General features: G+C 49.7%; 10 protein-coding genes across 10 annotated transcripts; 3 read left to right on the forward strand and 7 right to left on the reverse strand.

Annotated features, from left to right (window-relative positions):
* Nucleotides 1–564: 564 nt before the first annotated feature.
* N7515_006398 (uncharacterized protein) lies at nt 565–762 on the forward strand (the record flags this gene model as incomplete). Its single annotated transcript, XM_056667142.1, has 1 exon — nt 565–762. The coding sequence occupies one exon, from the start codon at nt 565–567 to the stop codon at nt 760–762; it is 198 nt and encodes a 65-aa protein (XP_056520738.1).
* Nucleotides 763–1,114: 352 nt separating this feature from the next.
* On the reverse strand, nt 1,115–1,379 carry N7515_006399 (uncharacterized protein; the record flags this gene model as incomplete). Its single annotated transcript, XM_056667143.1, has 2 exons — nt 1,115–1,227; nt 1,289–1,379. The coding sequence occupies 2 exons, from the start codon at nt 1,377–1,379 to the stop codon at nt 1,115–1,117; spliced, it is 204 nt and encodes a 67-aa protein (XP_056520739.1).
* Nucleotides 1,380–2,739: 1,360 nt separating this feature from the next.
* N7515_006400 (ATP-dependent helicase) lies at nt 2,740–5,827 on the reverse strand (the record flags this gene model as incomplete). Its single annotated transcript, XM_056667144.1, has 2 exons — nt 2,740–5,409; nt 5,459–5,827. The coding sequence occupies 2 exons, from the start codon at nt 5,825–5,827 to the stop codon at nt 2,740–2,742; spliced, it is 3,039 nt and encodes a 1,012-aa protein (XP_056520740.1).
* A 2,201-nt stretch (nt 5,828–8,028) lies between these two features.
* On the reverse strand, nt 8,029–8,982 carry N7515_006401 (acetamidase/formamidase family protein; the record flags this gene model as incomplete). The annotated part of the gene is made up of 1 exon (XM_056667145.1): nt 8,029–8,982. The coding sequence occupies one exon, from the start codon at nt 8,980–8,982 to the stop codon at nt 8,029–8,031; it is 954 nt and encodes a 317-aa protein (XP_056520741.1).
* Nucleotides 8,983–9,944: 962 nt separating this feature from the next.
* Nucleotides 9,945–11,170, reverse strand: N7515_006402 (PP2C family serine/threonine-protein phosphatase; the record flags this gene model as incomplete). Its single annotated transcript, XM_056667146.1, has 5 exons — nt 9,945–10,327; nt 10,387–10,489; nt 10,550–10,844; nt 10,901–11,016; nt 11,075–11,170. 5 exons carry the CDS (start codon nt 11,168–11,170, stop codon nt 9,945–9,947), a joined length of 993 nt encoding a protein of 330 aa, XP_056520742.1.
* A 548-nt stretch (nt 11,171–11,718) lies between these two features.
* N7515_006403 (cytochrome b5-like heme/steroid binding domain-containing protein) lies at nt 11,719–12,806 on the forward strand (the record flags this gene model as incomplete). Its single annotated transcript, XM_056667147.1, has 2 exons — nt 11,719–12,167; nt 12,224–12,806. 2 exons carry the CDS (start codon nt 11,719–11,721, stop codon nt 12,804–12,806), a joined length of 1,032 nt encoding a protein of 343 aa, XP_056520743.1.
* A 208-nt stretch (nt 12,807–13,014) lies between these two features.
* fkbp3 (peptidylprolyl isomerase family protein FPR2) lies at nt 13,015–13,488 on the reverse strand (the record flags this gene model as incomplete). Its single annotated transcript, XM_056667148.1, has 2 exons — nt 13,015–13,180; nt 13,259–13,488. The coding sequence occupies 2 exons, from the start codon at nt 13,486–13,488 to the stop codon at nt 13,015–13,017; spliced, it is 396 nt and encodes a 131-aa protein (XP_056520744.1).
* Nucleotides 13,489–13,952: 464 nt separating this feature from the next.
* On the reverse strand, nt 13,953–15,778 carry N7515_006405 (uncharacterized protein; the record flags this gene model as incomplete). Its single annotated transcript, XM_056667149.1, has 6 exons — nt 13,953–14,635; nt 14,693–15,061; nt 15,138–15,289; nt 15,355–15,471; nt 15,519–15,568; nt 15,635–15,778. 6 exons carry the CDS (start codon nt 15,776–15,778, stop codon nt 13,953–13,955), a joined length of 1,515 nt encoding a protein of 504 aa, XP_056520745.1.
* A 596-nt stretch (nt 15,779–16,374) lies between these two features.
* On the reverse strand, nt 16,375–17,436 carry zrfB (low-affinity Zn(2+) transporter ZRT2; the record flags this gene model as incomplete). The annotated part of the gene is made up of 1 exon (XM_056667150.1): nt 16,375–17,436. The coding sequence occupies one exon, from the start codon at nt 17,434–17,436 to the stop codon at nt 16,375–16,377; it is 1,062 nt and encodes a 353-aa protein (XP_056520746.1).
* A 988-nt stretch (nt 17,437–18,424) lies between these two features.
* On the forward strand, nt 18,425–19,235 carry N7515_006407 (uncharacterized protein; the record flags this gene model as incomplete). The annotated part of the gene is made up of 2 exons (XM_056667151.1): nt 18,425–18,653; nt 18,715–19,235. 2 exons carry the CDS (start codon nt 18,425–18,427, stop codon nt 19,233–19,235), a joined length of 750 nt encoding a protein of 249 aa, XP_056520747.1.
* Between the last annotated feature and the right edge of the window lie 5,916 nt (nt 19,236–25,151).

Genomic DNA, 25,151 nt, shown 5'->3' on the forward strand with positions numbered 1-25,151 from the left:
CTTCCCAAGGTTAATCATTCGACTATATCCATGTATGTTAGTAGATCTACTTGTATCTAACTAACTAGGTACCTACATAGTAACTAGTTGCCCACATCCATATAACCCTGATACACCAGTAAATTGGAATAGATTGATGAAATGATAATAAAACAATGTATCTTCTCCGAGAATACAATTTCGCTCATTCGCAATAAAACCCCAGCAGATCCAATAATAACCCACGCTATGCATCGCAAACAAATAAAAAGAGATAGGGCGTGTGGCCATATTAGCTCTCAACGCATGGGCTGCAGCTAGCTGCGAAGCAACGATGCCGAGAGGTGCACACGTAATAGTTTCAACAGTAACCAGTAGAGTTGGAAAGGTAGAAGGTAAAAAAATGGGACAAGGGAAAAGGAGTGAGAGAGGAAGAAAGGGAGGAAGGGGTGGAGCACGTAATAGTACTCTGTATAGCCAGGGGATCAGGAGTAGTGAAGCCTAACCAAGAGTGTAACAAGAGAGAGGAGAGTCCGAGAGTGGACAAGTATGCCCAGGGGTGTGTAACCAAAGTAAACAGCAAAAATGCCTCCGGAACTCCAGAATAATGATACAAGGGGAAGTAAGGGCAGTGAAGAGTGGAGACACGAAAATCCGGGGAGACGCAGGGATTCAGGGTTGGCGAGGCAATGGGATCGACAAGTCGAGAAAGCAAAAGGGAAGAACGGCACAGACAAGAATCCAAAGCATCCTCTAGACCAGAAGAAGTCAAGCCTGTCCTGATTTGGTTCAGGGGGTTTGACGCAAAGAGAAAAAGAGAGAGAGAGAGACATGGAAAGCGGTGACAAGAGGCATCCCCTTCGCAAAAAGGGGGCTTATCCCCCAATGGGCCAATGGATTCCACCAAACGCAATTTGGTCGATCACCGCCTCACTTTCTTTTCCTTTCTGGTCTTTTGGTTCTTTTTTTGCCGGTCTGGACCTTCGGCTCCGATTTTGGTGACGCGCGGTAAAGATTGGGTATCCGCGTCTTTTTTGCTTTCCCTTGGCGCAGACCCCAAGCCACCTACGCATTGCTGCACTTGCAGCTGTGTGTTTGCAATGCATATGGCGTAGGTGAATACTTCAAGGTTCAACTATTTCCAGCGTTGTTTGTCCCAGTCCGATGGACGCGTTTCATCGTATATTTGGCCGCCCTTGTTGTGTATGACCACTGGAGGTTTGCGGGCTGGATTGGCTGCTGCACTAGCTGCATTAGCTCAAGCTGAATCTGGAGATCTGGGACAGGGGTGCGGGTGGCCTTGACATACTCAGATTCCGGACTTTGGGGGCTCCGACTTGGTCGGTGCTGCTGCCTCTGCTGGCTAGCGTGGAGTTTGAGTCGTTGACTTTGTGAGGCATTGTGAATGGTAGGTGGTGTGAGGAGTCGTAAGATGAAGGCGAAGAAGAGAGGTATTAAAGGCAGAGAGACAAAGATGTCAGAAGAAGATAGAAAGCGTCAAGCTTGAGGAGGCACACAGTGTTGAACTGTGAGCAGATTATATGAAGACAATAAAGAGGATATATAAACAAGACAAGGGCAAGAAAGGAATATAAAGACGATGATGATATAGTTGGTTGACTGTGTTGTAGATTGGATGATAGTTGATTCAGCATCGAGGGCGACGAGCTTCTTTTTGTATAGCCATTCCGCATTAGAGCTTCACCCGATCTACACTCCGGGGAACATCACGGGAGAGTAAGTTGAGCTCTAACTAGTTCGGAATGGATCACCCCCTGACGTATTTGGTGCCTGGTAATTCTCGATGAGTAGATATCCTGGGGCCACGCTTGAGGCATTGATTGGGCTAGAGAGCAGGTCGAAAGTAGGGCAGCCAGTCAGTGACGAGGAACTCAACGAACGTCAAATACCAGGACAAGTATGCAGCTCAATTACCGTATTATTACCTGTTCAATACCAATAATGATGAGTCAGCCATTCCGGACTTCCAGGCACCTCCCCAGGCCAAGAATAGTATCAGGGGCTATTCTTTGCAGAAATGAGACTGGTCCTAACTACACAGTAAGCCAATTGACACTAATCCAAAAATGACCCTGCTGAATGCGTTGGGATACCTCGCTTCCCCTTCACCGCTAGGATTTATGCGCCAATGGCGGAAGAACTGAACTGTTGTATCTCACACCCAGGGGGGATTTTCACCGCCAGTAGAACTCCACTGTGGTCCAGAATCTGAGGGTCTTGCAGGTCCCTAAGGTCTCCAGGGTCTCAATTATTACGGGGTATTCCCACTTCATCCCATTGATCCTCAATTTTGTGCCAATAGTTAGTCGAGAGGTCTGCCTAATCCTCTTAGGTTCCATCTGAAGATCAGCCCTCCCGATTCATACATACATACTCCGTACATACATGGTCATGCCATAGGCCAAGATTAGAATAATGATTATGGGGAAAATCGTCAGGTACACATCACTGAATGTATGACCGTGTTCTCATAGAACAACACAGAAACCAAGTCACGGTAGGGCATGGAAGTGCGTCATTCCCTACCCCAGACCGAGATTCTGGCCCGGGACACCTCCCTTCCTAGGTCAACCACTTTCCAAGCTAAGTTTGACCCAGGGCGGGCTTCCCCAGCAACGCGTGAATCAGCAATCAGATTGCGAAGCGTGTGGGTTTCTGCCTGTCCCTTCTGACCTGGTCCCGTGAACATAGATTCCGCTCCCGTCAGAAAAGTTTCGACCAGCCTCCCCCGAAATACTTTCAACTGTTCTGTCCACCCTCTCGCTTCATTCTGTCCTGCCACCCATTCATGCTCCGCCGAATTCCCAACGTCCGTCGCGGTGCCTGTTGGATCATAGACATCGTGGTCGTGTGGAACGTCGAGGCTGACTGGAACCCACTGGTGGAACTATTGGGCTTCGACTCATCTGCCCCGGCTGTCTTATCTGCGGAGGGACTGTTGCTGTTCTGTTCCTGCGTCACCGACATCTTGGCGGGTTTCAAGGCTGTGGGGTCTGACGGGGCGGCCATCCACGTGTAGCCGTCGGGGTTTGTGGGCTCCAGTGTTGGCCGAGTTGGGATAAGTGGTCGTGGTTGCACACGGTGTGAGGAGAGAGGAAGGGGGACGGCGCTTCTTGGTCCTGGACGTTGGTTCTGCGATGATAACGCTTCGTATTTGCGGGATGGTGGTGGCTGCTGTCGATTAGGCAGAACTGGTCCCCTTTTCTGGGAAGCCCCTGGGCCTGCAAAGAAATTGGAGATGCTCGCCTGTGCGAGCCCGTCTTTGCTGCCTGGTTTGCTGGGCGATTTCAATTTGTTCGCTCCAGCTGCATCTGCAACTACATCTGCAGGAAGCTTTGAGGCTGACCGTGCGGAAGGTTCAGGGTTGGCTGTAATGTAATCCCGGGCAGATGTAAAGCCTGAGGAGGCTGTCGTAGGGAGCGTAAAACCTGTCGGGTTATTCATGGTATAGCCCGTCATGGACATATAGGTGGTTGATGTTGGCCCCTGGTTCATGTCTGACCGCCGCCGCTTTGGTATCGGTTCGCCAGAGGTATCACGAAAGATCAATATACCCAAAGGTCTGCTGCGATCTTCCTCACCATCTTCCTCACCATCTTCCTCACCCTCGGGTGTCCATCGGTCATCCAGCGTCGATGGCAGGGATTCGAGCCCCTTGTACATGTCTTCCAAAGACGGCCGAGGGCGGTGTAGTATATCCGCAATCGCGTATACTACTTTCTCATCAAGAGACGGTCCCGTTGGTCGAAAGCGTGATTTGGTCAATTTAGGAGGAAGGAATGGTGACAAGGTCGTCGCACCGTCTTCACCCTCTCCTAGCCTGGGCTGACGAATAGGAACGCTGAGGTATAACAGGGCTTGTGCTCTTGTCATCGCGACATACAGCAGCCGCCTCTCTTCTTCTATCACCTCCGCACGCGAGTGAGGAATGCTGCCGTCGTATACTGCGGGAACAAACACGACTGGCCATTCCAGGCCCTTGGCAGCATGGATGGTGGATATTGTGACTTTCTCAGTAGGCTGATCCCCCTCTTGTTCTTCCTCTTTGGTGGTGATCTCTGTAGCCAAAGCCACGTTTGCGAGAAATCGAGTGAGAGCCTCCTCACCGGGATGTGCCTGCTGCTGCTCTACACCTTCGATTTCAGGTAGATCCGTCTCTTTGTCCACTTCCGCCTCTTCGAATGCTGCGACATCAGTGGCCTGGTGCATCAACTCTTTGACATTCGCCCAGCGACTGTCTTCATCAAGAGGATATGTCCTGATCAGATACTCCTGGAATGAAAGACGCTCGGCGATGAACTCAATGAGAACACGTGGAGCCGACGCATCCTCACACTCCTCTAACTTCTGTCGAGCTGCTTCGATCAAATTCACCAATACGCAAAGTCCCTGCTCTGCGGGCTTTTGCAGTTTCTTCTCAGTCGAGCGGCGCCCTTGGATGACATCCTTGATGAAGTTCCACAGTGGAACTTTGGCCTTTTCCGCACCGCCAGTCAATTGCTTGATTGTCTCATCGCCAATCCTGCGTGGCGGGACGTTGACGATATTCACCAATGCGTCCGAATGTCCCGTGTGGCTGACAACTCTCATATAATTGAGCAGAATCTTGACTTCAGTTCGGTCGAAGAATTTTCGTCCTCCGACCATCCTATATGGTATTCCCGCTCTCCCAAACGCCTTCTCAATTTGTGTAGACAGCGAAGCAGACCGAAGCAGAATGGCAAAATCGGACATGCGTAGCAAACCTCCGGTCATTGCCGCACATCGCTTGATCTCAAGCACTATCCAATGCGCTTCTGCGCTGGGATTGGGAAGCCTTCGCAATACCGGCATGGTGCCGAAAGTGTGGGTGGCCTGAAGTGCTTTTGCAGGACGACTCTCATCCTGTTCAATCACGTCCTGGGCGGCTTTCAGAATAGAACCTGCAGAGCGATAATTGTCTTCCAAGAGCACAACCGTCGTGTTCGAATACCGCTGCTGCATTCGATTGAGATTCTGGATCTCCGCAGACCGAAAGCCGTAAATACTCTGATCCGGATCTCCAACGATAGTGATTCGTCGGTGCCGTGCCGCAAAGAGGTTCATGAGCTCATATTGTATAATATTGGTGTCCTGAAACTCATCCACCAAGACTGCTTGCACGTTGGAGACACATTGGGGGTGCTGCCGGAGCAAATCAGCACATCGCAGAAGAAGGTCATCATAATCTAGGAGATTAGACGCCGCGAGTGCCGATTCATATTCACGATAGATATCCAGAAGCTCTTGCTCCGCAGCTTTAGCTTTCTCCGCCAGGGCTTTAGCTCTCTCCGCCAGGGCATCGGGACTGAGTCCATGTGCCTTATGCCGTGAGATCCGGCCCTGGGCCGCCTTGACCTCAATGCCAGATTTCAGTCGTTTGATAGTCCTCTGCGATCAATATTAGAGAAAGAAAGCCAGGTAAAATAATAAAGCATACTCTGATAATCGCGCGAGAGTCATCCGAGTCCGCAATGCCAAACCCCTTCCGCAGACCAATCAGATACCCGTACTTGACCAGGTAGCGGCGACAGATGGAATGGAAGGTGCCGAGAATCAAGCGTGACTCGAGTTTTTCGCCAATGGATTTTGCCAGCCGCTCACGCATCTCGCGGCTGGCCTTGATGGTGAATGTACAGCAGATGACATCTTGTGGTTGGTATCCGTGATGGGTGAGCAGGTATGCGACGCGTGCTGTCAATGTCTTTGTCTTGCCGGATCCTGGTGGTGCGAGGACTTGGATCACTGAGCCAGACGAGGTCACCGCCTGGCACTGGGCGTGATTCAAGCCATCTAAGATCGGATCCATGACATGTGGGGGGTATTTGGATCAATGGGCGCGTGTTTGGGAGGGGGAGACGCGAGAAAACGCGATGTCATGTGACAATTCTGTCATATAGTGGGGAGTCGGTTATCTGGATGATTGAGGGTTTGGAGGTTATTTAACTTTATTTACGTTAGGAAATTGGTCTTCATCCGTGCCTAAACTGCCTATGGTTGCAGAGAGAGGCTTTTTGTGCAATGTGAATTCGGGGAGCTTCAAGCCTTCAATGCTCCCATCCGCAGAGGTGGATGCTTGCCGTACAACGCTTTAGGCAGACTCTGTTAGATATGCCAAGAGATCCGTGACTATTGAGCTCAAGGTCTTTGGTCCATTGGACACTTGAAATGGTCAATCTGATTTATGGTTATGTTTAAAAAAAAAATGCAAAGGGCGACATAATAGTGTTTTGTTTTTCGGGATCACATGGATCCCGCATGTCTAGACTCTAGATAGTGCTCAAGTATGGGTAGTTAGACGGCGGTTCTACTGTGGTATATAGACGGGCACGAGTCTCTCTTCGGTAGAACGCTACAGCAAACCTCCTCCGCGTTCTAATATGTACAAATGGATTGATTATTCGAGAAGCAAATGCCTCCTTGGAACATCAAAGGTAGAGAAAGCGCCGCAGGTAGGTATGAGTCATGACAGTCACCTTAGGGCTAGTTACACACCGGTGACCGTCCAAACTCACTGGCACACCGATATCCATGAAAAGCCATCCCGTTCCCGAGGTCCCAGCAGGACGAACACGATCAATATCCTTTCAGAGACAGCCGCATAGTCAGACCAATGCCTTTTCTCGTGTAAGACTGACCGCCCCCTCTTCCCCCAACCCACCATGTCATTACCGAGAACGGCAGGTGACGGCTCAACTTCGATCGCAATGCAGATAGACAGACGAATAGGAAAAGACTATAACTAACGGATGAAAAGCCACATCATCAAAGGCCCATTAAGGCAGGTCCACAACATCTAGATCAACAAACGTCATCTCAAGCAATGAAAAGGTCCACATAGGTCTTCCTACCCGTCGACGGATGGAACTGTATCCCATAATTATGCCGATTCGTGACGAGGAATTCAAACCGAGAGAATCCTTGGCCAAAGCCTTTTCGAAGAGGAAGCGGCCTAGTTATCCTTTTCTCCATAAATCGATGATACACACGGCACACATATCACTACACAATGTACACGTCGGTGAGCCCAAGTACGAAGCGGAAGTACGTTTTACCAGGGATAACACGGGACAGAACCGTTTAAATCATGCAAGACTACACATCACAATATACACACGGGATGATAGGTGGATTATTTGACCGTGATGTCAGCCACACCAATTTGACTACTGCAATTCCGAGCCCTACTTATGTCGAAATAGTTATGTAGTTAGTCATTATTCAATGGCCTAGAATATGTATGCTATTCGGACTCCGGCTTGACTTTTTTTTGTTGAAATGTTGAAAAGATTAACCTCGGATTTAGAGATCGATCTCCGGAGCCCCGCCGTTATGACTAGCTGGCAAGACCCTTTCCCCGTCTTTCCAATGGTTCTTAGAACCTTCTTTTTCATCGGCAATAGACCCCATAATGTTCTTTTATCGAGTCTGACCTGCCTATCTGACACAAGCGTCGAAAGAAAATGGGCAAGTGGGACAGCGTCGAAGATTAGGAGGCAGGACGCACGGCCGATTTTGGTGTGGCGAAGTTCACTGCCGTGGGGATTGGGACTAGTGGTTGATGAGGGTCTTGGAGTCCCTGGGGTCTTGGGGTCTTCGAGAGTCTTACTATGGGCCAGATGCTGCTTCTGGGGAGATACTGCACTATTCAAGAATATAGCCATTAGACCGAATGGAAAACGGCCCCGTCAACACTTTATCCTCTCTTCATTGGTTGTGAGCCAATATGTCCTCGGCACTTGTCCATTTGATAGGACTTGGCTACGAGTTGGTCCAAGGCAGAACCTAGGCGTCTCTGAGTTAAGAATGAGAGTCAAGAATGAGCTGGTATCGAATTATGTAAAGAATATAATGCTCGCTTGAAAACGCTTCTTCTGCATGCAAATCAATCCCACCAGTATATGTCCAATCGAAATGAAATAATAATCAATATTCTCAGAAGGGTATCCATCACGCCAGCATATGTCCCTTGCAAGAGACATTTTCAAAATGAAGGAAATGACTAAAACATCAAGAGAAAATGCCCAATGGCAGAGTCATCGCCACTTCAAAGTTGGGCACGTTGACCACTTCCGCAATCTGCAAATCACCAGCGACACTGGCAATAATGTAGGCCTCACTGCGAGTGAGACCCTTCGTCTGCACCAGCCACTGAATAAGGTTCCGAGTGGCGCTTCTGGTAGCCTCGTATAGATCAGACGAGATACCCATAGCACCGTAAGTTCCAAGATCAGGAAGAGGGTTCGGTATTTGTGCGCGAGGCGGCGTCTGGAATTGTGGGGCGGTAATCCAGGGCTGGTTCTTGACGAGCTCGAAGCGAAGCGTAGCGCGGATCGGGGTTTCGATAGCGGTACCACAGACCTCGCCATGGCCCTGGGCAGCATGACCATCACCGCAGCTGAAGAGGGCACCGGCAGTCTGGACGGGGAGGTAGACGGTAGAACCAACGCTGAGCTCACGGCAGTCCATGTTGCCACCGGCGTTGGTGGGCGGAACGGTCGATAATTCTTCGTCGCTGGCTGGGGCGAGACCCATGCATCCGAGGAAGGGACGTAGGGGGATGCGCATGTCTTTGAACTGGGCGAAGCCGGCTTCGCGGTTCAGTTTCCAGATATTGATCTGGGGCTCTGTGAATTCGTCTGCCAGCAGACCAAAGCCCGGGATGATAGCGGACCAGCCCCAATCGGCGACCTCCAGGTCGAGCACTTCGACTTTCAGGACGTCGCCCGGTTGGGCGTCGTTCATATAGATCGGGCCGAAGACGGGATTCACTGAGCCGAAGTCCAATGTCTTGATGTCCGAAGCCGTGGATGAAGAGTTGAGTTGGCCATTGCTGCTATCGATAGCATCGAAAGTGACCGTCTCGCCGGAAGAGACGGTTAGTTTTGGGGTATTGCGTCGAGCCCATGTGTGATGACCACATTCTCTTCCCACATGGAAGTTACTCCATTCCTTTGGTGCCATGTCTGATGATTGAGTCGGAAGTGCCCGGGTTTCGACCAAACTCATTGGAGAAGTACGATATTGATATATAGAGAAAAAGGACTCGTAACAAAAGTGGAAGCAAAAAAAATCCCGTAAGTTGGATGATGGGCGATTTTGTATCCAACGACCTCGGGCAGATTGCTCTCTTCAGGACTGACCGTTCTGGAAGGTGACTACACTCGGATCTTATGCTTCTTTTTTTGATCTTCTCCGAGCTCCACTCGGAGAACCAGACGCCTGCCTAAAGTGGTTGACAGAATTCCAGCAGATTGGTCCATCAAGAGACCCCTATTCCTCCCCGGTCGGAGCCTCTAGTCTCCAACAGCAGACCCCGATGGTTGGACCGTTGGTTGAAGAATCTGGTTGGATGGAAAGCGGCAGAGCGGCAGAGTAAGCGACGGTTCTTGCCCGTTTATCCGCGTCTTCAAGATAAACTTGCAGGGGGTATTCCGTAGTATACAACACCATTTTTAGAATACTTCGATCTTCTAGAATACTACTACTTCCATAGCCCTACTGTTTAGTACAACCAGACCAAGCCGGATAATGTGCAAGATTACTAGATTTTCTTCGTATAACTAGAGCGCCACCTTTCGAATGTTTGGATTTACGGGTCTTTTTCAATTTTCCATAAATTTCATTCCTTCCCTGTTTTTTCATCAGGTACATGTGTCAATCGAGACTGAAAAAAAAGAAAACCGTCAAAAAGATTAAAAATACCAATTTGAATGGAAATCGGAAACACCACCTTCTTAATCGGGTAAAGAGCGAACCGTTCCTGGACTAGGAGTGGCCCAACTGCATAACATTTTCTCTTGTGGAACTACTCCGAAACTAAATCTTAAGACTGGAGACTACGGAGTACATCCACACTGTATATATTTTCTACGTCACATTGAAGTATAGACATGTATACACGGGTCTATTGTATATCGACTATCTCAAGATCCTCGTCCGTCCAACATCGCTACTATGCACGATGCATTGTCACCGCGAGGCCTGCTGGCCGTATCCGTGGCGATTACTTGTGCAATTTCACCTGCTGGTTTTCCCCGCATCGACATTTTCATCACGTGCTGCATAAGGTTTGTGTCGTCCACTCGATCGGTAACTCCGTCGGACGCCACCACTAACAGATAACGGCGGTCTGTCTGCAATGTCCGCCGTGTGGTATAAGGATCATTGGATATGAAGTCACCGCGAGATTCTGTTCGGCTTGCTGCAGACTGAGACCCTGCGCGGTCTAAAACGGGGTTGTCCGTATACGTGTTAACCGGGTTCTTGTACTGCAGATCGCCTAATGCTCGAGACATGTTCAAGGACCCTATTGATATGATCAGTCATTTTTTTACTACCTTCGATATTGGATCGTTTCCAACCCACCAAGCCGATGTGTGCCGCGGCGGTTGATAACCATTCCGCCTGCTTCCTCAATTCGGGCCTTTTCGCTGGGGATTTCGGGCTTGTGAGCCTCGGTGAGACGTCGCTAGTGTGTCTTGCTGTTAGCATGATACTCAAATCAGCTCAATTGGGAGGCCATGCGCACAACGTGATACGGGTGTTCTGTTTTCGGGTCCCGCTCCGCCAAGATTACATGCGAGTCGCCCAGATTAGAGACGACCAGCTCGCCATGCGTGAGATTAATGCAACACATGGCGACTGTGGACCCGGAAACGGCGGGTTCGAAAGATTCGTTCTTGAATCTTTCCAGCAGAATGCGGTCCTCCTCAGCGAGTGCTGCCTTGATCGCCGTGGCCCAATCATCTTTTTCAAACTCCGGACGCTGTGCAAGCAGGTTGTGCAGACTGTCCTTCAAGTGATCTGAGACGAGCCCGGAACCACTGGAGATATGGTCAGTTGGAAGGCGGCAAACGACGCATTTCACGGCTTTCCTTACTGTCCATCATATACCGCAAAGAATGCAATGTTGTCCTTCGTATTCATATTCGAAGGAAACTGATTCGGAAAAATGAGTGCGCACCGATCTTCTTGGTATTTCCTACTTCCCTGGGACTATCTTTCTCATCAGCATGGCAAGTATTTGTGCGAAGGCTGTTCCCTTGCTACTTACTTGACCAGACCCAGCATCAAAGAGCGTGATTGCGTCTGAGGTAGACACTGTTTTACGGAACATATTGTCCCTCAGAGCGCGGTGAGCCACGACCATGTTAGGCCAGTCGATGTACGATATCCTTCCACTGTATCACTAGTGGAAAGGCATGTTCGCAGAATATGGGGTGATATCTCTGGACTATGATGAGGCACTGACATCATGAACGCCTTCTCCCTTCACTGATACTGTATTTAGCTAACTAGTCTCATTGGCGGCTAAATCGCCTTCCCCAGAGCCTAGCCCTCACCTAGACTTGCCACTGCTGTGAGCATTGACTTGTCGGCACGTGAACGAACTGATCGTCGGCAGTTGTTTAGAGGATATATGCGTAGTAGATTTCCTTTGACTATCTCACGCTTTTACCACCACGATCTTGACTAGTTTCAAGTTACCCAACCTTTAGTTCAATAAAAGAAATGGTTGGTTGACTTCCATCGAGTAGACTCCCAACTTGTCCAAAGTGCCGCTGCATAGCAGTGATAGTGCACGGACCAACCTGAACGGCGAGTCTGCAAGATCGAGATTCTAGATCAGATCATCAGACACACTCTCGAGTCACTCTTTTAACTCCTCGTGCATTGCTTTCCAGTCATCCAGTCGGCATGGGTTGGGTCGGCGTGGGTGTACTTATCGCAACTACAGGCTACTTTCTCTACCGATACCCTCCTCGCAGCTGGACGGAGCCTCGTTCTTTTGCCCCTTCGGAACCCACCCCCGACGCGCCGCCCGCTGATAAAGCCACAAACGACTCCGTGCAGGAGAAACATGGCTTAGAGCCCTCAACGCCATCAATAGAGACCGAGGAGGAGGATTTACAGGCCACGCCCAAGGCCTCGGCTTCGAGCGCACCGATTTCCGCCCGTGCGGTCCCCACCTTCAACCTCGACAGCGGCGAGAGCGAGCCATCGCAACCCGCCAAGATGCCATTCCTCTCACAAACGACAAAAGGGACAGCAGCGCAGTCACCAGCGACAGACCGCAACGATGAGGCATCAAAGTCTCAGCCATCCCCGCAGCCATCCCTCGCGCCACCTCCAAAGCCACAACAATTGTCTACAGCCCCTACGACAACCACCACCGGCTCCTCCTTAATGCCTCCACCTGCAGTACCTCGTCCTCGACCAACAACCCAAGCCAACCGCCTCTCCCCAACAAGCACACTCCAACCCCCCAGACTCAGCGGCAACTCTCTCGGCCCGCCACCGTCAGCAGCAGCCTCTCAACGCGGCCTGGCCGCGCCGAGCAGCAGCAGCCGTCTCACCAGCAGCACGCTATCCCCGACCCAAGTATCTCTCAAGAAATCCTCGGCTCGGGTGATTCTTGCACCCGGATTTTCCCCCTCGACTGGGCACAGCTAGCAGCAAACCCGAAGAACAACCTCCGCGGCGAAGGTCTGCCCCCAGGCCTGCTGCGAGTCACACCGTCAATGCTGAAAGAGCAACATGGGCGCAAGGGACGGGATGCATGGACCTCGTATCATGGGAAGGTATACAATATATCACCGTATGCCCCTTACCATCCAGGCGGGAAGGGCGAGCTCCTCCGCGGCGCAGGGAAGGATTCTGCACAGCTGTTCCAGGAGATTCACCCGTGGGTTAATTGGGAGGGTATTCTCGGCGAGTGTTTAGTCGGGATTCTAGTTTCGGAACATGATGTTCAGACTGAGAATGCCCTGGACGCGATGGACTGATACTGGTGTTTTGCTTTGTACTTTATCTCGGCTTTGCAAAGCCATGTATATCTTACCACACATAGATGAGATACCCTTGTTACCATAATACAAAAAGACTCTCCAACTCGCATGCGAAACCGGTATATAGTTATTCCTTGACCAAGTATGAAACCGAGTCATCAAAACTTCCCTCCAAGAGAAGCTAAAAGCATCAAATACGACACACTCAGAGCTCATCCTTCACACCATCAATACCAACAAGCTCAGTCTCAAAAATCAACGTCGACCCAGCAGGGATAGGCCCCATACTACGACTGCCGTAACCGAACTCAGGCGGGATAGTCAGCGTGCGCTTCTCGCCAATGCACATATCCAGCAATCCCTGGTCCCATCTGTAACAATTGAGTGAAATTAGCTTCATGTGCGACTCATCAAGTTGCATTTCCATCTGGGAGATAGCCTCTACTCACCCCTTGATGACACGACCAGTACCCAAGGCGAAAGTCAAGGGGGAATTGCGCTTGTAGCTGGAGTCGAATTCGGATCCGTCGGCTTGTAGGGTGCCGCGGTAGTGCATGGAGACTTTGTCGCCGTTGACGGTCTTGCGCTCGCAGTCGACCGGGTGGGTGACCTCGATGCCGAGGTCGGCGGCGGCGGCTAGGGAGCCGAGAGTTGCGACGAGGATGGTGATGAGACGCATTGTGGTGGTGTTTGGTTGGAAGAAAGGGGAGGGGGAGGGGAATTGGAGAGATGGGGTTGTAGGTAAGGTTGGGGATGTGGACAGATGGGCGGGGAATGGGCCGAGGGTTAGCGTCGGTCTGTGCTTTTTGGCTTATGGTACCTTGTGGGTTCCAAGGTTTAACTTAGTTACTTTGTTTATTTCTATGAAGGTCAAGTATGTGCTTGTACGCAGTATTCATTTGCATAGGGCTCCTCGTGTACTAACTACGAGGCCAATTGATGGAGGGATATGGCTTGTAAGTGTCCTCAAATCAGCCAGGTTGTCTTTCATAGAATATCTCAACTTATCACTTTGGACTTGGTGATATTAGACACTATACCTTAGGGTAACACTAACACAGGAAGTTATAACATTAACATCCTCTTCCAGACCCATCGCCACCCACAGCCAAATGTACCTTGCATGAGTACGACTGTACGGACTCAAGCCTTAACCGATTGACTCACAGTCTTATCCTCAAGGCCCGGCGCACTCGCCTGATCAGCCGCAGCCTGCAAGTCACTCTCACCCATCTCACCCACCCAACCATTCTCAACCAGATACGCCCTGAAATTCTCATCCCTTACCCTCAAATTCTCATCCGACAAATCAGGCACGAAAAAGTAAGTAACGAGAATCCCAACAACACCACAGATAGCAGCAACAATAAAAGTCCACTTATTACCCAGCTTCTCCTGAATCGGCAAGAACGCCTGCGTACCCACGGCAGCACCCGCCTTCCCAACAGCCGCAGAAAGACCATAACAGGTGCCGCGCACACCTGTAGCATACGACTCAGACGAGATCAACCCGAGCATATTTCCCGGACCGAAATTGCCGGAGCTCTGCATCAGCCCGTAGAAGACGACGAAGAGAGGAACGATCTTGACGATGCGCTCGTAGGCGCAGCCGATTATCAGGCCGAATATGAGGTATCCGCTGAAACCGATCATCATAATGGGCTTGCGGCCGAGGCGGTCGCAGAGGATGGCGCCTAGGAATACGCCTGGGAGGGCGAGGGCGCCGAGGAGAAGTTGCCATTCGCCGGTTTGGAGTAGTGTGCCGTCTCCTACGACGGAAGATATGATTGTGGCGGAGAAGACGCCGTTGGGGAAGGTGACGAAGTCTTGTGTGGATGTGTTAGATGTGTATGGATGTTATGGATATTGGAGTATTCGCTTACCGTAGAGAAACCAAGCACCACAAGTTCCAATTAGGGCCTTCCAATAGTATCGCAGTACGAGTATGTAGGGTACGTGCTTCTTGATTGCTCCACGTCGATACAGCACTGAGTTCAGCATGCGGATGCGGAAGTAGAACACCGATAGGGGCCAGATACAGCCGATTCCGAAGCACACGCGCCACACGGTGCTGTAGTGGGACTGCTGGCAGGCTGAGAGAACAATCAAGAATATTGATACTGCGAATGGTCCACCGAATGACAATGGGAAATTAGTTACCATGATAAAGGCAGGACCCCGGTGCTTTGGGGTTAGATCATTTGCTGCTTCTGAGGCGGAGGCTGAAGAGGCCGGGTATTCGCCCCCGGCGCCTGGTGATGGCATATGGGTCAGTCTTGCGGATATGCAAGCCATGCGACTGTATACCAGCCGGTGGGATTCACGTACCAAACCCGACGACACCACGGGCGATCGTCATCATCCAGAACATGCCGTCGATTGTGATGCCATGCGAGGCTGTGGCGAGAATGCCACCGATGACAATCATGAGAGTGGTGAAGACGATGGCGGTCTTACGGCCCAGATAGTCGCACGTCAAGCTGGTATTGAATGACTCGTTAGTCGTCGTAACACTGATCGGTCCTAGGATATGTCCATTTCATACCCAATTACAACTTGTCCAATAACCTCGCCGACAAGGAGAGCATTGGAGACACGCGTGCTGACGGTAGTTGTGTACTCCTTCGGATATTCCTTTTTGAGGAGGACATTGGTCATGGTCCTATAGCAATTAGACCTTGTCCAATATACACGGGGACAGCGACCCACATTAGGTTATTTTGATATCCATCGCTGATCAGAGCGAAGCCACTTGCGAACTATCGCGATGGGGAAGTGTCAGATGTATTCGCGAGTATAGTTCGGTAGATAAAGTGATCACTCACAATGGTGAAGAGGTCCGATAGACTCTGTCGCTTCGACGCCACGACTGGGATGTCCGCAGGGTCAACTGGATTGATAGTGTCCCGAGTCACAGCCTTGGACTTATGATCCTCGAGGGGCATGGTCAATTCAGGTTCCGAAGCCATATCCACAGGGCTGAAGACGCTTTCCGCCGAGACTTGAACTGTGGCCCTTGTCCTAGACCAGACGGAAGATGCTGGAGAAAGGAGAGTCCTGGATCCATAGCGGGAAACATGCAGCTACATGTACTTATATAGCTCGGCCTCCTGTTCAAATACGAGCGGGGAGTCCGGGGAAGTTCCGCCCCCCAGGAAGATCAGCAACAAAGACCAATCACCAAATTGGCCAAGCGCAAACTAAAAAAGAAGCTAAGGCTTATCTCCGCATGGCGTCGGGGTAGCTCTTGAAAATGGCTTCCAATAGATATCAGGCACGTGGGGAATACGAACGGGAGATACTGATAATTTGTGCACGTTTTAACGTTGATTAATATTGGTTGGTTGGTTTTGCTGGAACAGATATCTCGTGAAATAAACTCGAGAAACAACTCGCTAAAGTAACGCCGATACATGAATGGCTGAAACTAGCCAAAATGCCATGGGTATCACATACGCAGCATCAATATGTGACTATAAAAAAGAATTGAAAGCAAAAAGCAAAGACATGAAACGTAAGTGGGAAGATGCAAGTTCCCTGATTTTGATCGGCAGAAGCGATGCCTCTAGGCCCATTTGCCCAGCACGGCCATGAGCGCAGCTCCGGCACAGAGGAGGAAAAAGGCAATTAGCACGTGGGAGATTGGGGCCTTGCGCATGGAGTGGCTGAACATGAACTCGTGCGCCATCAGCTCGACAAGGGCCGTGTAAATGAGAATGCCGGCGGAGATGGAGTCGAAAACACCGTTGACGATGAGGGTGGTTCGGCCGGTGGGCGGGTAGCTGTTTCGGACACCCAGTCCAATAGCAATGGCAATGGGGGTGGAGACTCCGAAGGCGAGGCCCAGGAAGTAGGGAGTGTTGCGTTTTGATTTGGGCCAAGGAATCGTGGCCAGGCGGGAACCGAGACCGAGACCCTCAAAGGTTTGATGGAAGACAAGCACAATGTAGAGAGTAATGAACTCCTCGCCCGAGACTGCGAGAGTAAGACCGATGAAGATTGAGTGGAAGATGATACCGAATTCCAGAATGAAGATCGAAGTAAGCTGGGCGGCATAGTCCTCGACCGCATGGATATAATTTGGGGATTCGTCATCGCTGTTGTCGTGGTGCTCACGGGTATGGCCAAGGTGATCCTCCCCTAGAATGTGGTTCTTTGGTTCAGTGGAATCGTTGGAAACGGTGGATTCATCAGGAAGATGAGTGTGGGCGTGACCTTCTTCGTCGTGCACATGGCCTTGGCCAAAGCGTGAGAAGCGCATGACCATCAGTTCGACAAAGAACAGGACAACGATTGTCATGAGGACGATGCCCTCAACCCAGCTGTATTCAGTAATTGGACCAGTCAGACATTCGTTTGTCAGGGCCTCTTCGGCCGGGGCCAAAAGGTGGATGAAAGCAGTGGCAATGATCACACCAGATCCAAAGTACTTGGCGACGAAGAAAGCCCACTGAGGGAATCCACCGCTCTGGCTCCAGCGCCGGGCGAAGACGGGGAACAGAGCACCGAAGAGGGAGCCAACCATGATCACAAAGATGGAGGAGATCCTAAGGCCCAGCCGGCCGTCGAACTCATTGCCGGATTCACAGGCATCCTCCCGCTTGAGAAGAGTAGCGTAGGAGTCCATTGTGGCACGTCGCACAGAATGAGTATGGAAGAACGAGGATATGAAAGATTGTTCGACAATTATCTTGGCGATAAGACTGTCCACAAGCATAAATGATGTGTGCAGGATAAAAGGAAGGTGCCACGAGAGTTTCTCAGTTGAGATAGAAAGAATAGGTCTGACGAGCGACGTGTAGTGGGGGTTTTGTGCAGGAGACTAGTTGACCGCAATCCCCAAGGTCCTTGATAGTAGGCGAGATGCGTGCGTCGTTGGCCCACTATGCATGAAATTACTGGGAGATCCTGACAATGTCGAACTCTGCGAAGGGCCGATATGATTCGACGACGCTTCTTTCCCTGAGACAACAATATCTCAGTTGCACTGTTGAGTCGCACTATGCAGATTGTGGGATGTTGGAGGTTTTCTGAGGTCCTCAATGACGGAATGAGTACCCTGGGAGCAAGGAAAATTCAGCGGAGCGGATTGGAGGAAGCACAATTGTACCAAATCAGAATTCGCAAGATCTTTGGTCGTCATCAATCTCGGTGGGGTAGTCCTGGCCCTCCTGGGGACCTTGGGGACCTTGAGAGCTTTTCAGAGGTCAAGGCAGTTTGCTCATCTTGATAAATTGGTACCAGGTACCTGGTGAACCATAGTGTCATTGCGGGAGACGGAAGTATTCGGTACTCAGCCCTCTAGCGGGTGAGTACCTTGGGGACGGTTCAGTTTCCGTTCACGGTAGCGGAGAGTCACGTGGAACGATATAAATCCATACAATGAATAGACAAAACACTGTATCTAAAACATACTACTGTGTTTGAGTCATATCTGCTAGTACAGATATCTGACATAGTAGAAGTATGAAGGGCATGAAAAAACGTGGTTGGCAGGTCACCCCTGTGGCAGCCCTTTGAGGCGTCTCTGTCGCCAATCAGAAAGTCGGCGGCAAAAGGGCTTGGCACCGCGGGGTCATTGGAATCTGACCACGCCCTTGCAAACCACATTGAACATGGCTCCCATCCGACGATACCTTCGCATCAGCAAATACTCAGTCTTGGAATGTCGCATTTACCTAGAAACCCCATCTGATTCACGATGGCTACTCAACTCTCGCGATCCGGTCCTCCCGCGCATCATCGCTGCTATTCAACCGCTGGTCCTGCCAAAGCTGCGAGAAGAGAACGAGCGGCTATTCCAGCGCAAGAAGGGAAAACCAGTGAAGGATGTCATTTCAGAAGGTTTGAAACATCTGGTCACTATCGTCTGGAGACCTAAGCACGCTAACAGAAGGTTCTCTAGATGACTTCGAGGTGGCCATCTTCCTTCGCGAATCCCGTACCCGTCATTCTCTCCTCACGCGAAACAAGACATTCCACGGAAAAGGAAACCAAAACCAAGACTTGAATTCGGAGCTGAAGCAAGAAGCTGACTCAGGTGACACAATTACCAACCCGGTTAGCTCAGCAAACGGCGGAATTATGATCGAGAGCGACAGTGAGCCTGATCTGGACTTGCATGATATCCCTGAATCTGGCGATGAAGACGCAGTGCAGGATGCGCAACAGTCAGACAGACGGGGTCGGACAGCCAAGACAGGCCGGGTACAGCCGGAGGATGAGACTGGTGAAGACGAAAAGAAGCTTGGTTTCAGTACCCATTATGAGAGCTTCAATATCTGCGGATGGGTGTTGTGTTTGTTGATCACCCGCAAGGGGGCTAGAAGCAAACAACCAAGTGCTGTGAACTCCGAGTCATCTCGACAACCGCTCATGGAAGAATGGATTTCAACTCAAGCTCAGGCATCTGTTGACGAGGATTGAGACGCCGTTTGCTTGAGCTAAGCCACCAGTGATGGTGGAGCTGGGGATACTCAGTAGTGCGATTGACAAGGATCTTATTCTTGCTTACATCCAAGCCTTTCGACCTCGTATTACACTCAGTCATGGAGAGGGAATTGACCACATGGGCCCTGTGACTTACCGTCACTGCTAATACGCATTATCTCATACCCCTGCGAACGCTGCAAGCATGTGCCTCGCGTTTGTCTCATGTCTCTTAGTCCGCCGACGTGGGGATTCATCTCACGCGGTACTTCAATTCCATGATCCAGTGGGCTAAGTGTTACTATCGGGAGCACAGCACCTCCCACCCAACGAGCCGCGACAAAACTGGCACCGTGGAAATGCGTCATCGGCATTTGGTGTTTTCAACCCTCAGGCAGGTTACACAAGTCATGGACCGTCATACCCCGGCTTCTTCAGTCACAGGTTCAGGTTGACGGAACCGCGTGAGACGGAAATGTCAGCCACGGAGCCCGGGCGTCTTCACTACCACCAGTGATATCTTAATGATCTGCACGCCAGAGACATGGCGGAATATTGGCTTTCTACGATGTCCACTTACGGCTACATCGGCTTTCTGTTTGCATGTCTCGGCTGTGTTGATGACGCTTTACGATGATACATACAATATTCTATGGATCATTCAATTCCACTTCCTCAATTACATTTCGATTCCACCCAGTTCAGGAACTAAGGATCCCCATGTGGAATTGATTACCAACCTCGGCCCGCAACTTCCAGAAGACAAGCTAGAAGATTTTCGAGTGGAGCTCGGAATGAAACAGTCCGTCTCTATCGTCCCGTAATACTTGACCTTCTTAGAGACGAACCTGTGCCGGTTTGCTGGTCCGGAGAATCCCCTATTCCCATACCAGTCTGAAACAAATGACATATGAATAGAATCATTGACAGTATTCTTATCCGACGTTGCGTATCTATCTCCGTATCCGATCAAGCATCAGAACTACTAATGTGTATCCTGTAGCCTATCTTGGCCTCCAATCCAACAGCCAATGACCAAGCTTTGCGAATAGTTCAAACCGATCGTGCTACGGACCAGGGGTAAATTCCCGATCTAGCAAGCTGAACTTTCTCAAGTTCAAAAATCTCCGACTCCCAACCGCTCAACCGCCATCGCCTCTTCCAACAGTGCGGAACGGTGGGATGGAGCCCATCTAAGTGGGCCCTCTTTGCCTAACGGGGACGATTTATTGAAGTTTGCGGTCCGCTAGTTTGAAAGTTGAGTTTTCTTCCCATGTGGGTTTTTACTTTTTTTGCCACTCTTTCCCACTTTTCCCTTTCCCCTTTCTTGGTTCCCCCGGCCTTAGTTCAGGAACACCCGTGGAGACGCATGAGGTTCCATATTTTGCCACTCACTGCCACCCCCACTCCGCACACCTCTTTCTTCTGCCGGTAAGTCGGGAAGTCAAAGTTTAAGCGAATCTGGATATCATCTTCGAATTATTGAGGAAGCATTTGTCATTCACCTTACACTCCTATCTAAGTAATATCTGGAGCCTGATTTGCAAATCCCGAGTGGTACCGTTGTACAGTGTGACTGACATCCGGGCTAACAGAAGCATTGACTTGGTATTACTGCATAGGGCAGAGTGCAGTTGTGTGGGGATGCCACATAAAGTACTCTACACAGTATGCAGTAAGTAATGCGCTGACCAGCTAATCTCTCTGCCTTGATGTGTTAAGGGCAGCCAAGAAATTAAATCAAAAAATAGTTAGGGAGCACAGCGGTATGTAACGGGGAGACCCAATGCATTGCTCAGGGGCCACCGGGTAATTTCCGGGGCACTGTAAACGTCCCGAAGCTGGGGATAACCTTTGACTGAGTAATACACTGTAGCTACGAGGTAGTAGTACGTAGAGTCTGTTGCTGTTGACAATTGAGCAGTTTGATACATGCAAGGCTCACACCACACAGACACCACAGAAGTCAGTAACCGTGATCCACGGTGAGCACGCCATCAACGCCACACCAGGGGTGAAGGAGATCACCCATCATGAAACTTGAGGTCCAGTGATGTACACGGCCCAGCCACTGGGGATAGAGACACAAAACAAGAGTTAGGTCACTCTTGAGTCTTAGGTGGACAAACCGTTCATTACCAGCCAATGATCATGCAATGAAGACTGGCATCCTGCAGAGATTATTGCATACAGGGATCCGTCTTTCTCCAGATGTGCTACGACGTTGTTCTGCATGACTTCAAATAATGATGTGCAATGCATAGTGCTCTGCAGTGAGACGATCGTGGCCAGGGACCATCAGCCACAGTTACTATACTTCGCAAGCGGAGGCTAACCGACTCTGTACTCCGTCGGCTGGTAAGTGGAGTGATGCTACGAGCCACATGACCCAAAAATGGGGCTTATTATTCCATGTCATTATGAGAGGGCCTAAGCAGGAGGGAAATCGATAGTTGTAGTTAAAATGTAAGAGATGAGGATCATGTATGATGTTCGGATGTACGCACTAGGGGTGTAGTTATGTACCGGACACATAGTATCCGTGGGATAACTTATCAGTAGAGTAGAGGCACACTCCGTACAAGATACTATACATCAAACGGCCGTTAGAGGTCACCTGAGAACGTTTTGTACCCCAAAGATTTTCTATTCTTCCATGTCTCAACCATACCATTGGTTTGGTAGCACGGGTACGAACCACGGTTCAGGATGGGTCCTCGATGTGAGACTTCCAACCCTTTTTCTCTTTCTTTTTCCTTTTTCTGTTTTCTTTATTATTTTTTTAATCTTTTTGCTTTTTGCTTTGCTTGTCTTGATCGTTTCTTTTGAACAAAAGAAAAAATTGCCCCTGAAACGGTTGTATGCACCACCCTCGTTTCCCTTGATTAGCCTTGATTAGGTCGCATATATTATATGCATACGTGCATATGTACCTAAGTGAAAGTGGGATATGTGCATGATCTGTGTGTGTAGCTTGTAGCCGTAGGATGAACAGGCTTATCCTAATCCTGTCAATCCCGATATTCTGGGAGGTCGGCTGTCACACCCCTTTAGGGTGGGCAATCAATACGAATCGGCCATTTTGTTCTACTTTAATCGATGGAAGGAAAAAGGAACGGGAAATGCCCCATGATCCATTTTATTTTTATTTTTAATTTGTTTGCTTTTTCTTACCCGCTAACACCGCTCTCGGCGATCTGCAAACCTGCACGTGTTGTGACTTGACGTCTTCCAATGGTGATCTGTTATTGAGTTATGGGATGGAGGTGCTTGGGCCTATCAATGTACCTGGGTATCATGTTTCAATAACATCCAACTTAGGCAGGTTGTATGACGGGCAAATGGAAGAATATTATCTTGTTTTCCTCTTTGAAAAGGAAGAAAGTGTCCTCTCACCGCATCCAACAATCTGATGGAGCCTTGGTGGGCCCACGGGAGATTGTCCTTTACCAGTTGTCATCTCGCGTGGTTTCATGATTTACCGTACATATACGGAGTACGTAGACGGGGTTGTGAGACTGGAAGCAGGATTGTCACAGCTGCGTAGTCCATAAACATACACTTTTTAGATCCTGGTCTTCATCTTATAAACTAAACGAGGTTGCACGACAGGCTTTGTTTGATTGCTATGTCTCATTTTCATCCACATTTTTCCTCCAGTGGGTTCACAAGAAACACCAGCCGCAGAAGTAGTGGAGAGCTTCTAGAAAAAATTGAGAAAATTCCATTGGATTACCGCTTGGGGCATTACCATCGAGGTCAATAAAATGAATATTTTGAATTTCTAAAGTCTCCTACGTCAGATCAGGTGGATACTCAGCCTCCTGTTCATGGCAGGGATGTTCGATTGATTTTAGGATTTAATCTGTAATTCTGAGTTTCTGACGGTTGACCGGAAATGTTGGGGAGTTCCATCTCTATAAGAATCCCGTTCCCATAACCTTTTCCTTTCCCCTTCTTTCCTCTATCAACCTTGAACTACCTACATATACTCTACATATTATTACAACCTACAGCCTTTATCTGTATTGTCTATTGACAACCTGAAGAACCTCCGCTCGAATACCAACCTACCAATCTACCAACCCTCACAACCACACCACAATGCCTTCCGTCGGCTCTTCTCAGTTCCCTCCATGCCCGGGCCCTCCTCCCAAGGGCCCTCTGCCGCCGCTGCCGAAATAAAACAGTCCAGTTTCTTCTCTTCAACGAACATGATGACCCTGGCGCATTCTGGTCATACCCAGATCCGCTCACGACCTGGACTCTCGGCATGGATATCACGACTTCTCACTTCGACTTCGATCCGGTTTCGACTCTCAACTGCGATCCTTTGTGTTGGACTCGAACTTTGAATACACTTAATTTTACATCCGTCTGAATGAAACCCTTGTGAACTTGGTCTCGAGACGGGCAAGACAAAGGGCGCTAGCCTTTGCACTGTCAATGCCCGGCTCTTGGCACCCCATTTCAACGACGCGCCGTTAGCCACAGCTCAATGCGCGCGAGGGTGGAAAACTTGTTTCCGATGGGTCTCGAGCGGTTATTTCTCTTCACATTTCCGACTTTTCTTCACTTGGGGTTTTGGATTTTCCCCCCTTTCTTCTCAACAACCTTGCTCGCTATGGGACCCAGCGCCGGCGCTACCGTTCCTTTCGACCGTGCTTTAATAGTCCTTTCTATTTCTCGCTACTTGTCTCACTTCAACTCTCGACCGATGGATCGTACCCCAGTCTTGAGCGGGGCTGTCCTTTCAACGATTCGATCTTTGAATCATCTGTGACGCACAGATGCGGAGTTTTATGCATGTTCTCCGCTGCACATCAATTGGACAATGTGGATTCGTCGACCACCCCCCTGTCTTGGGATCTGTGATCAACTGGCTTGCGATCGTCCCGTTGTCTTTGTGTCATCGATCGGGTACACTGAGTCTTTTATCTTTCTTTTTCTAATCCTGTCGATCGTTATGACATGTCTTTTTAATTCTCTTGGTTGTTTTCTTTTGTTTTCTTATCTGCATCTGGCCGAACCTGAAACAGCATGTACCATAGACTTAATATACCCAACAGAGCAATTTGTCTTTTCTTCTACAATTTGACCAATCCCGGTAGTCTTCGGATGTCGTGCATAATCTAAACCTGGAATGTGGGTGAAACATCCACCCGCCTCGTTTCAGTAATCAGCCGGGTAGCCAAGTTTCCCGGATAACATCACTAGCAACCAAGCTAGCAGGAATTCCGATATGGCGGGTGTCGCGGTAATTGAATTGACGCTCTATCTCTCACTTCCCTCGTAACGCATACCAGGTACGATTCCTCATGGAGGCCGCTCTGTATCTACGCACTAGGGAGTACTCCGTACAGCCGTATTATTTCTATCTCTGTAAGATCCGCAGTGGCACCGATCTAACGCGATCCTTATCTAGCTTCCCGTTATGATTAACGGCGCCTTGGCCGCCATTAGTACGCTGCAGATGCGTGTATTGTTGCAACTGGAAATGATTGGGTATCGCGTCTTTTTAAGATTGCAGATACGCATCTGACTCACTAGTCCACTCCGTACTCTTCGCACGAGCTAACATGATATGCTTCATCCCACAATGATCGGCAATCGCCGAGGCAACATAGTAAGATGTCATAAGCACACAGGCTAAACGCCAAATTTCAACAAGATATGAGCTTTTCGCCCCATCCGAGCGTCTCGGCATTTGCGATTTAGAATTGCCCCTATTGTTGTGATCATTGTGTAGAATATTCAAACCTGTGCCTGGTTCATGGTCGGTCTTAGAATACTTCCTGGTCGGATTTCGCATTCTCCAATTATTCTATTCGCTGCAAGTCAATATATCATCGTCATTGAAGAAAATCATCATCCAATCAATGCCGCCGAATCCCCGCTTTCTACCCCTCGGAG

Source organism: Penicillium bovifimosum, assembly GCF_028826915.1.
Source record: "Penicillium bovifimosum strain IBT 22155 chromosome Unknown utg000005l_segment0_segment0, whole genome shotgun sequence".
In the NCBI taxonomy this organism is placed as follows: Eukaryota; Fungi; Ascomycota; class Eurotiomycetes; order Eurotiales; family Aspergillaceae; genus Penicillium; species Penicillium bovifimosum.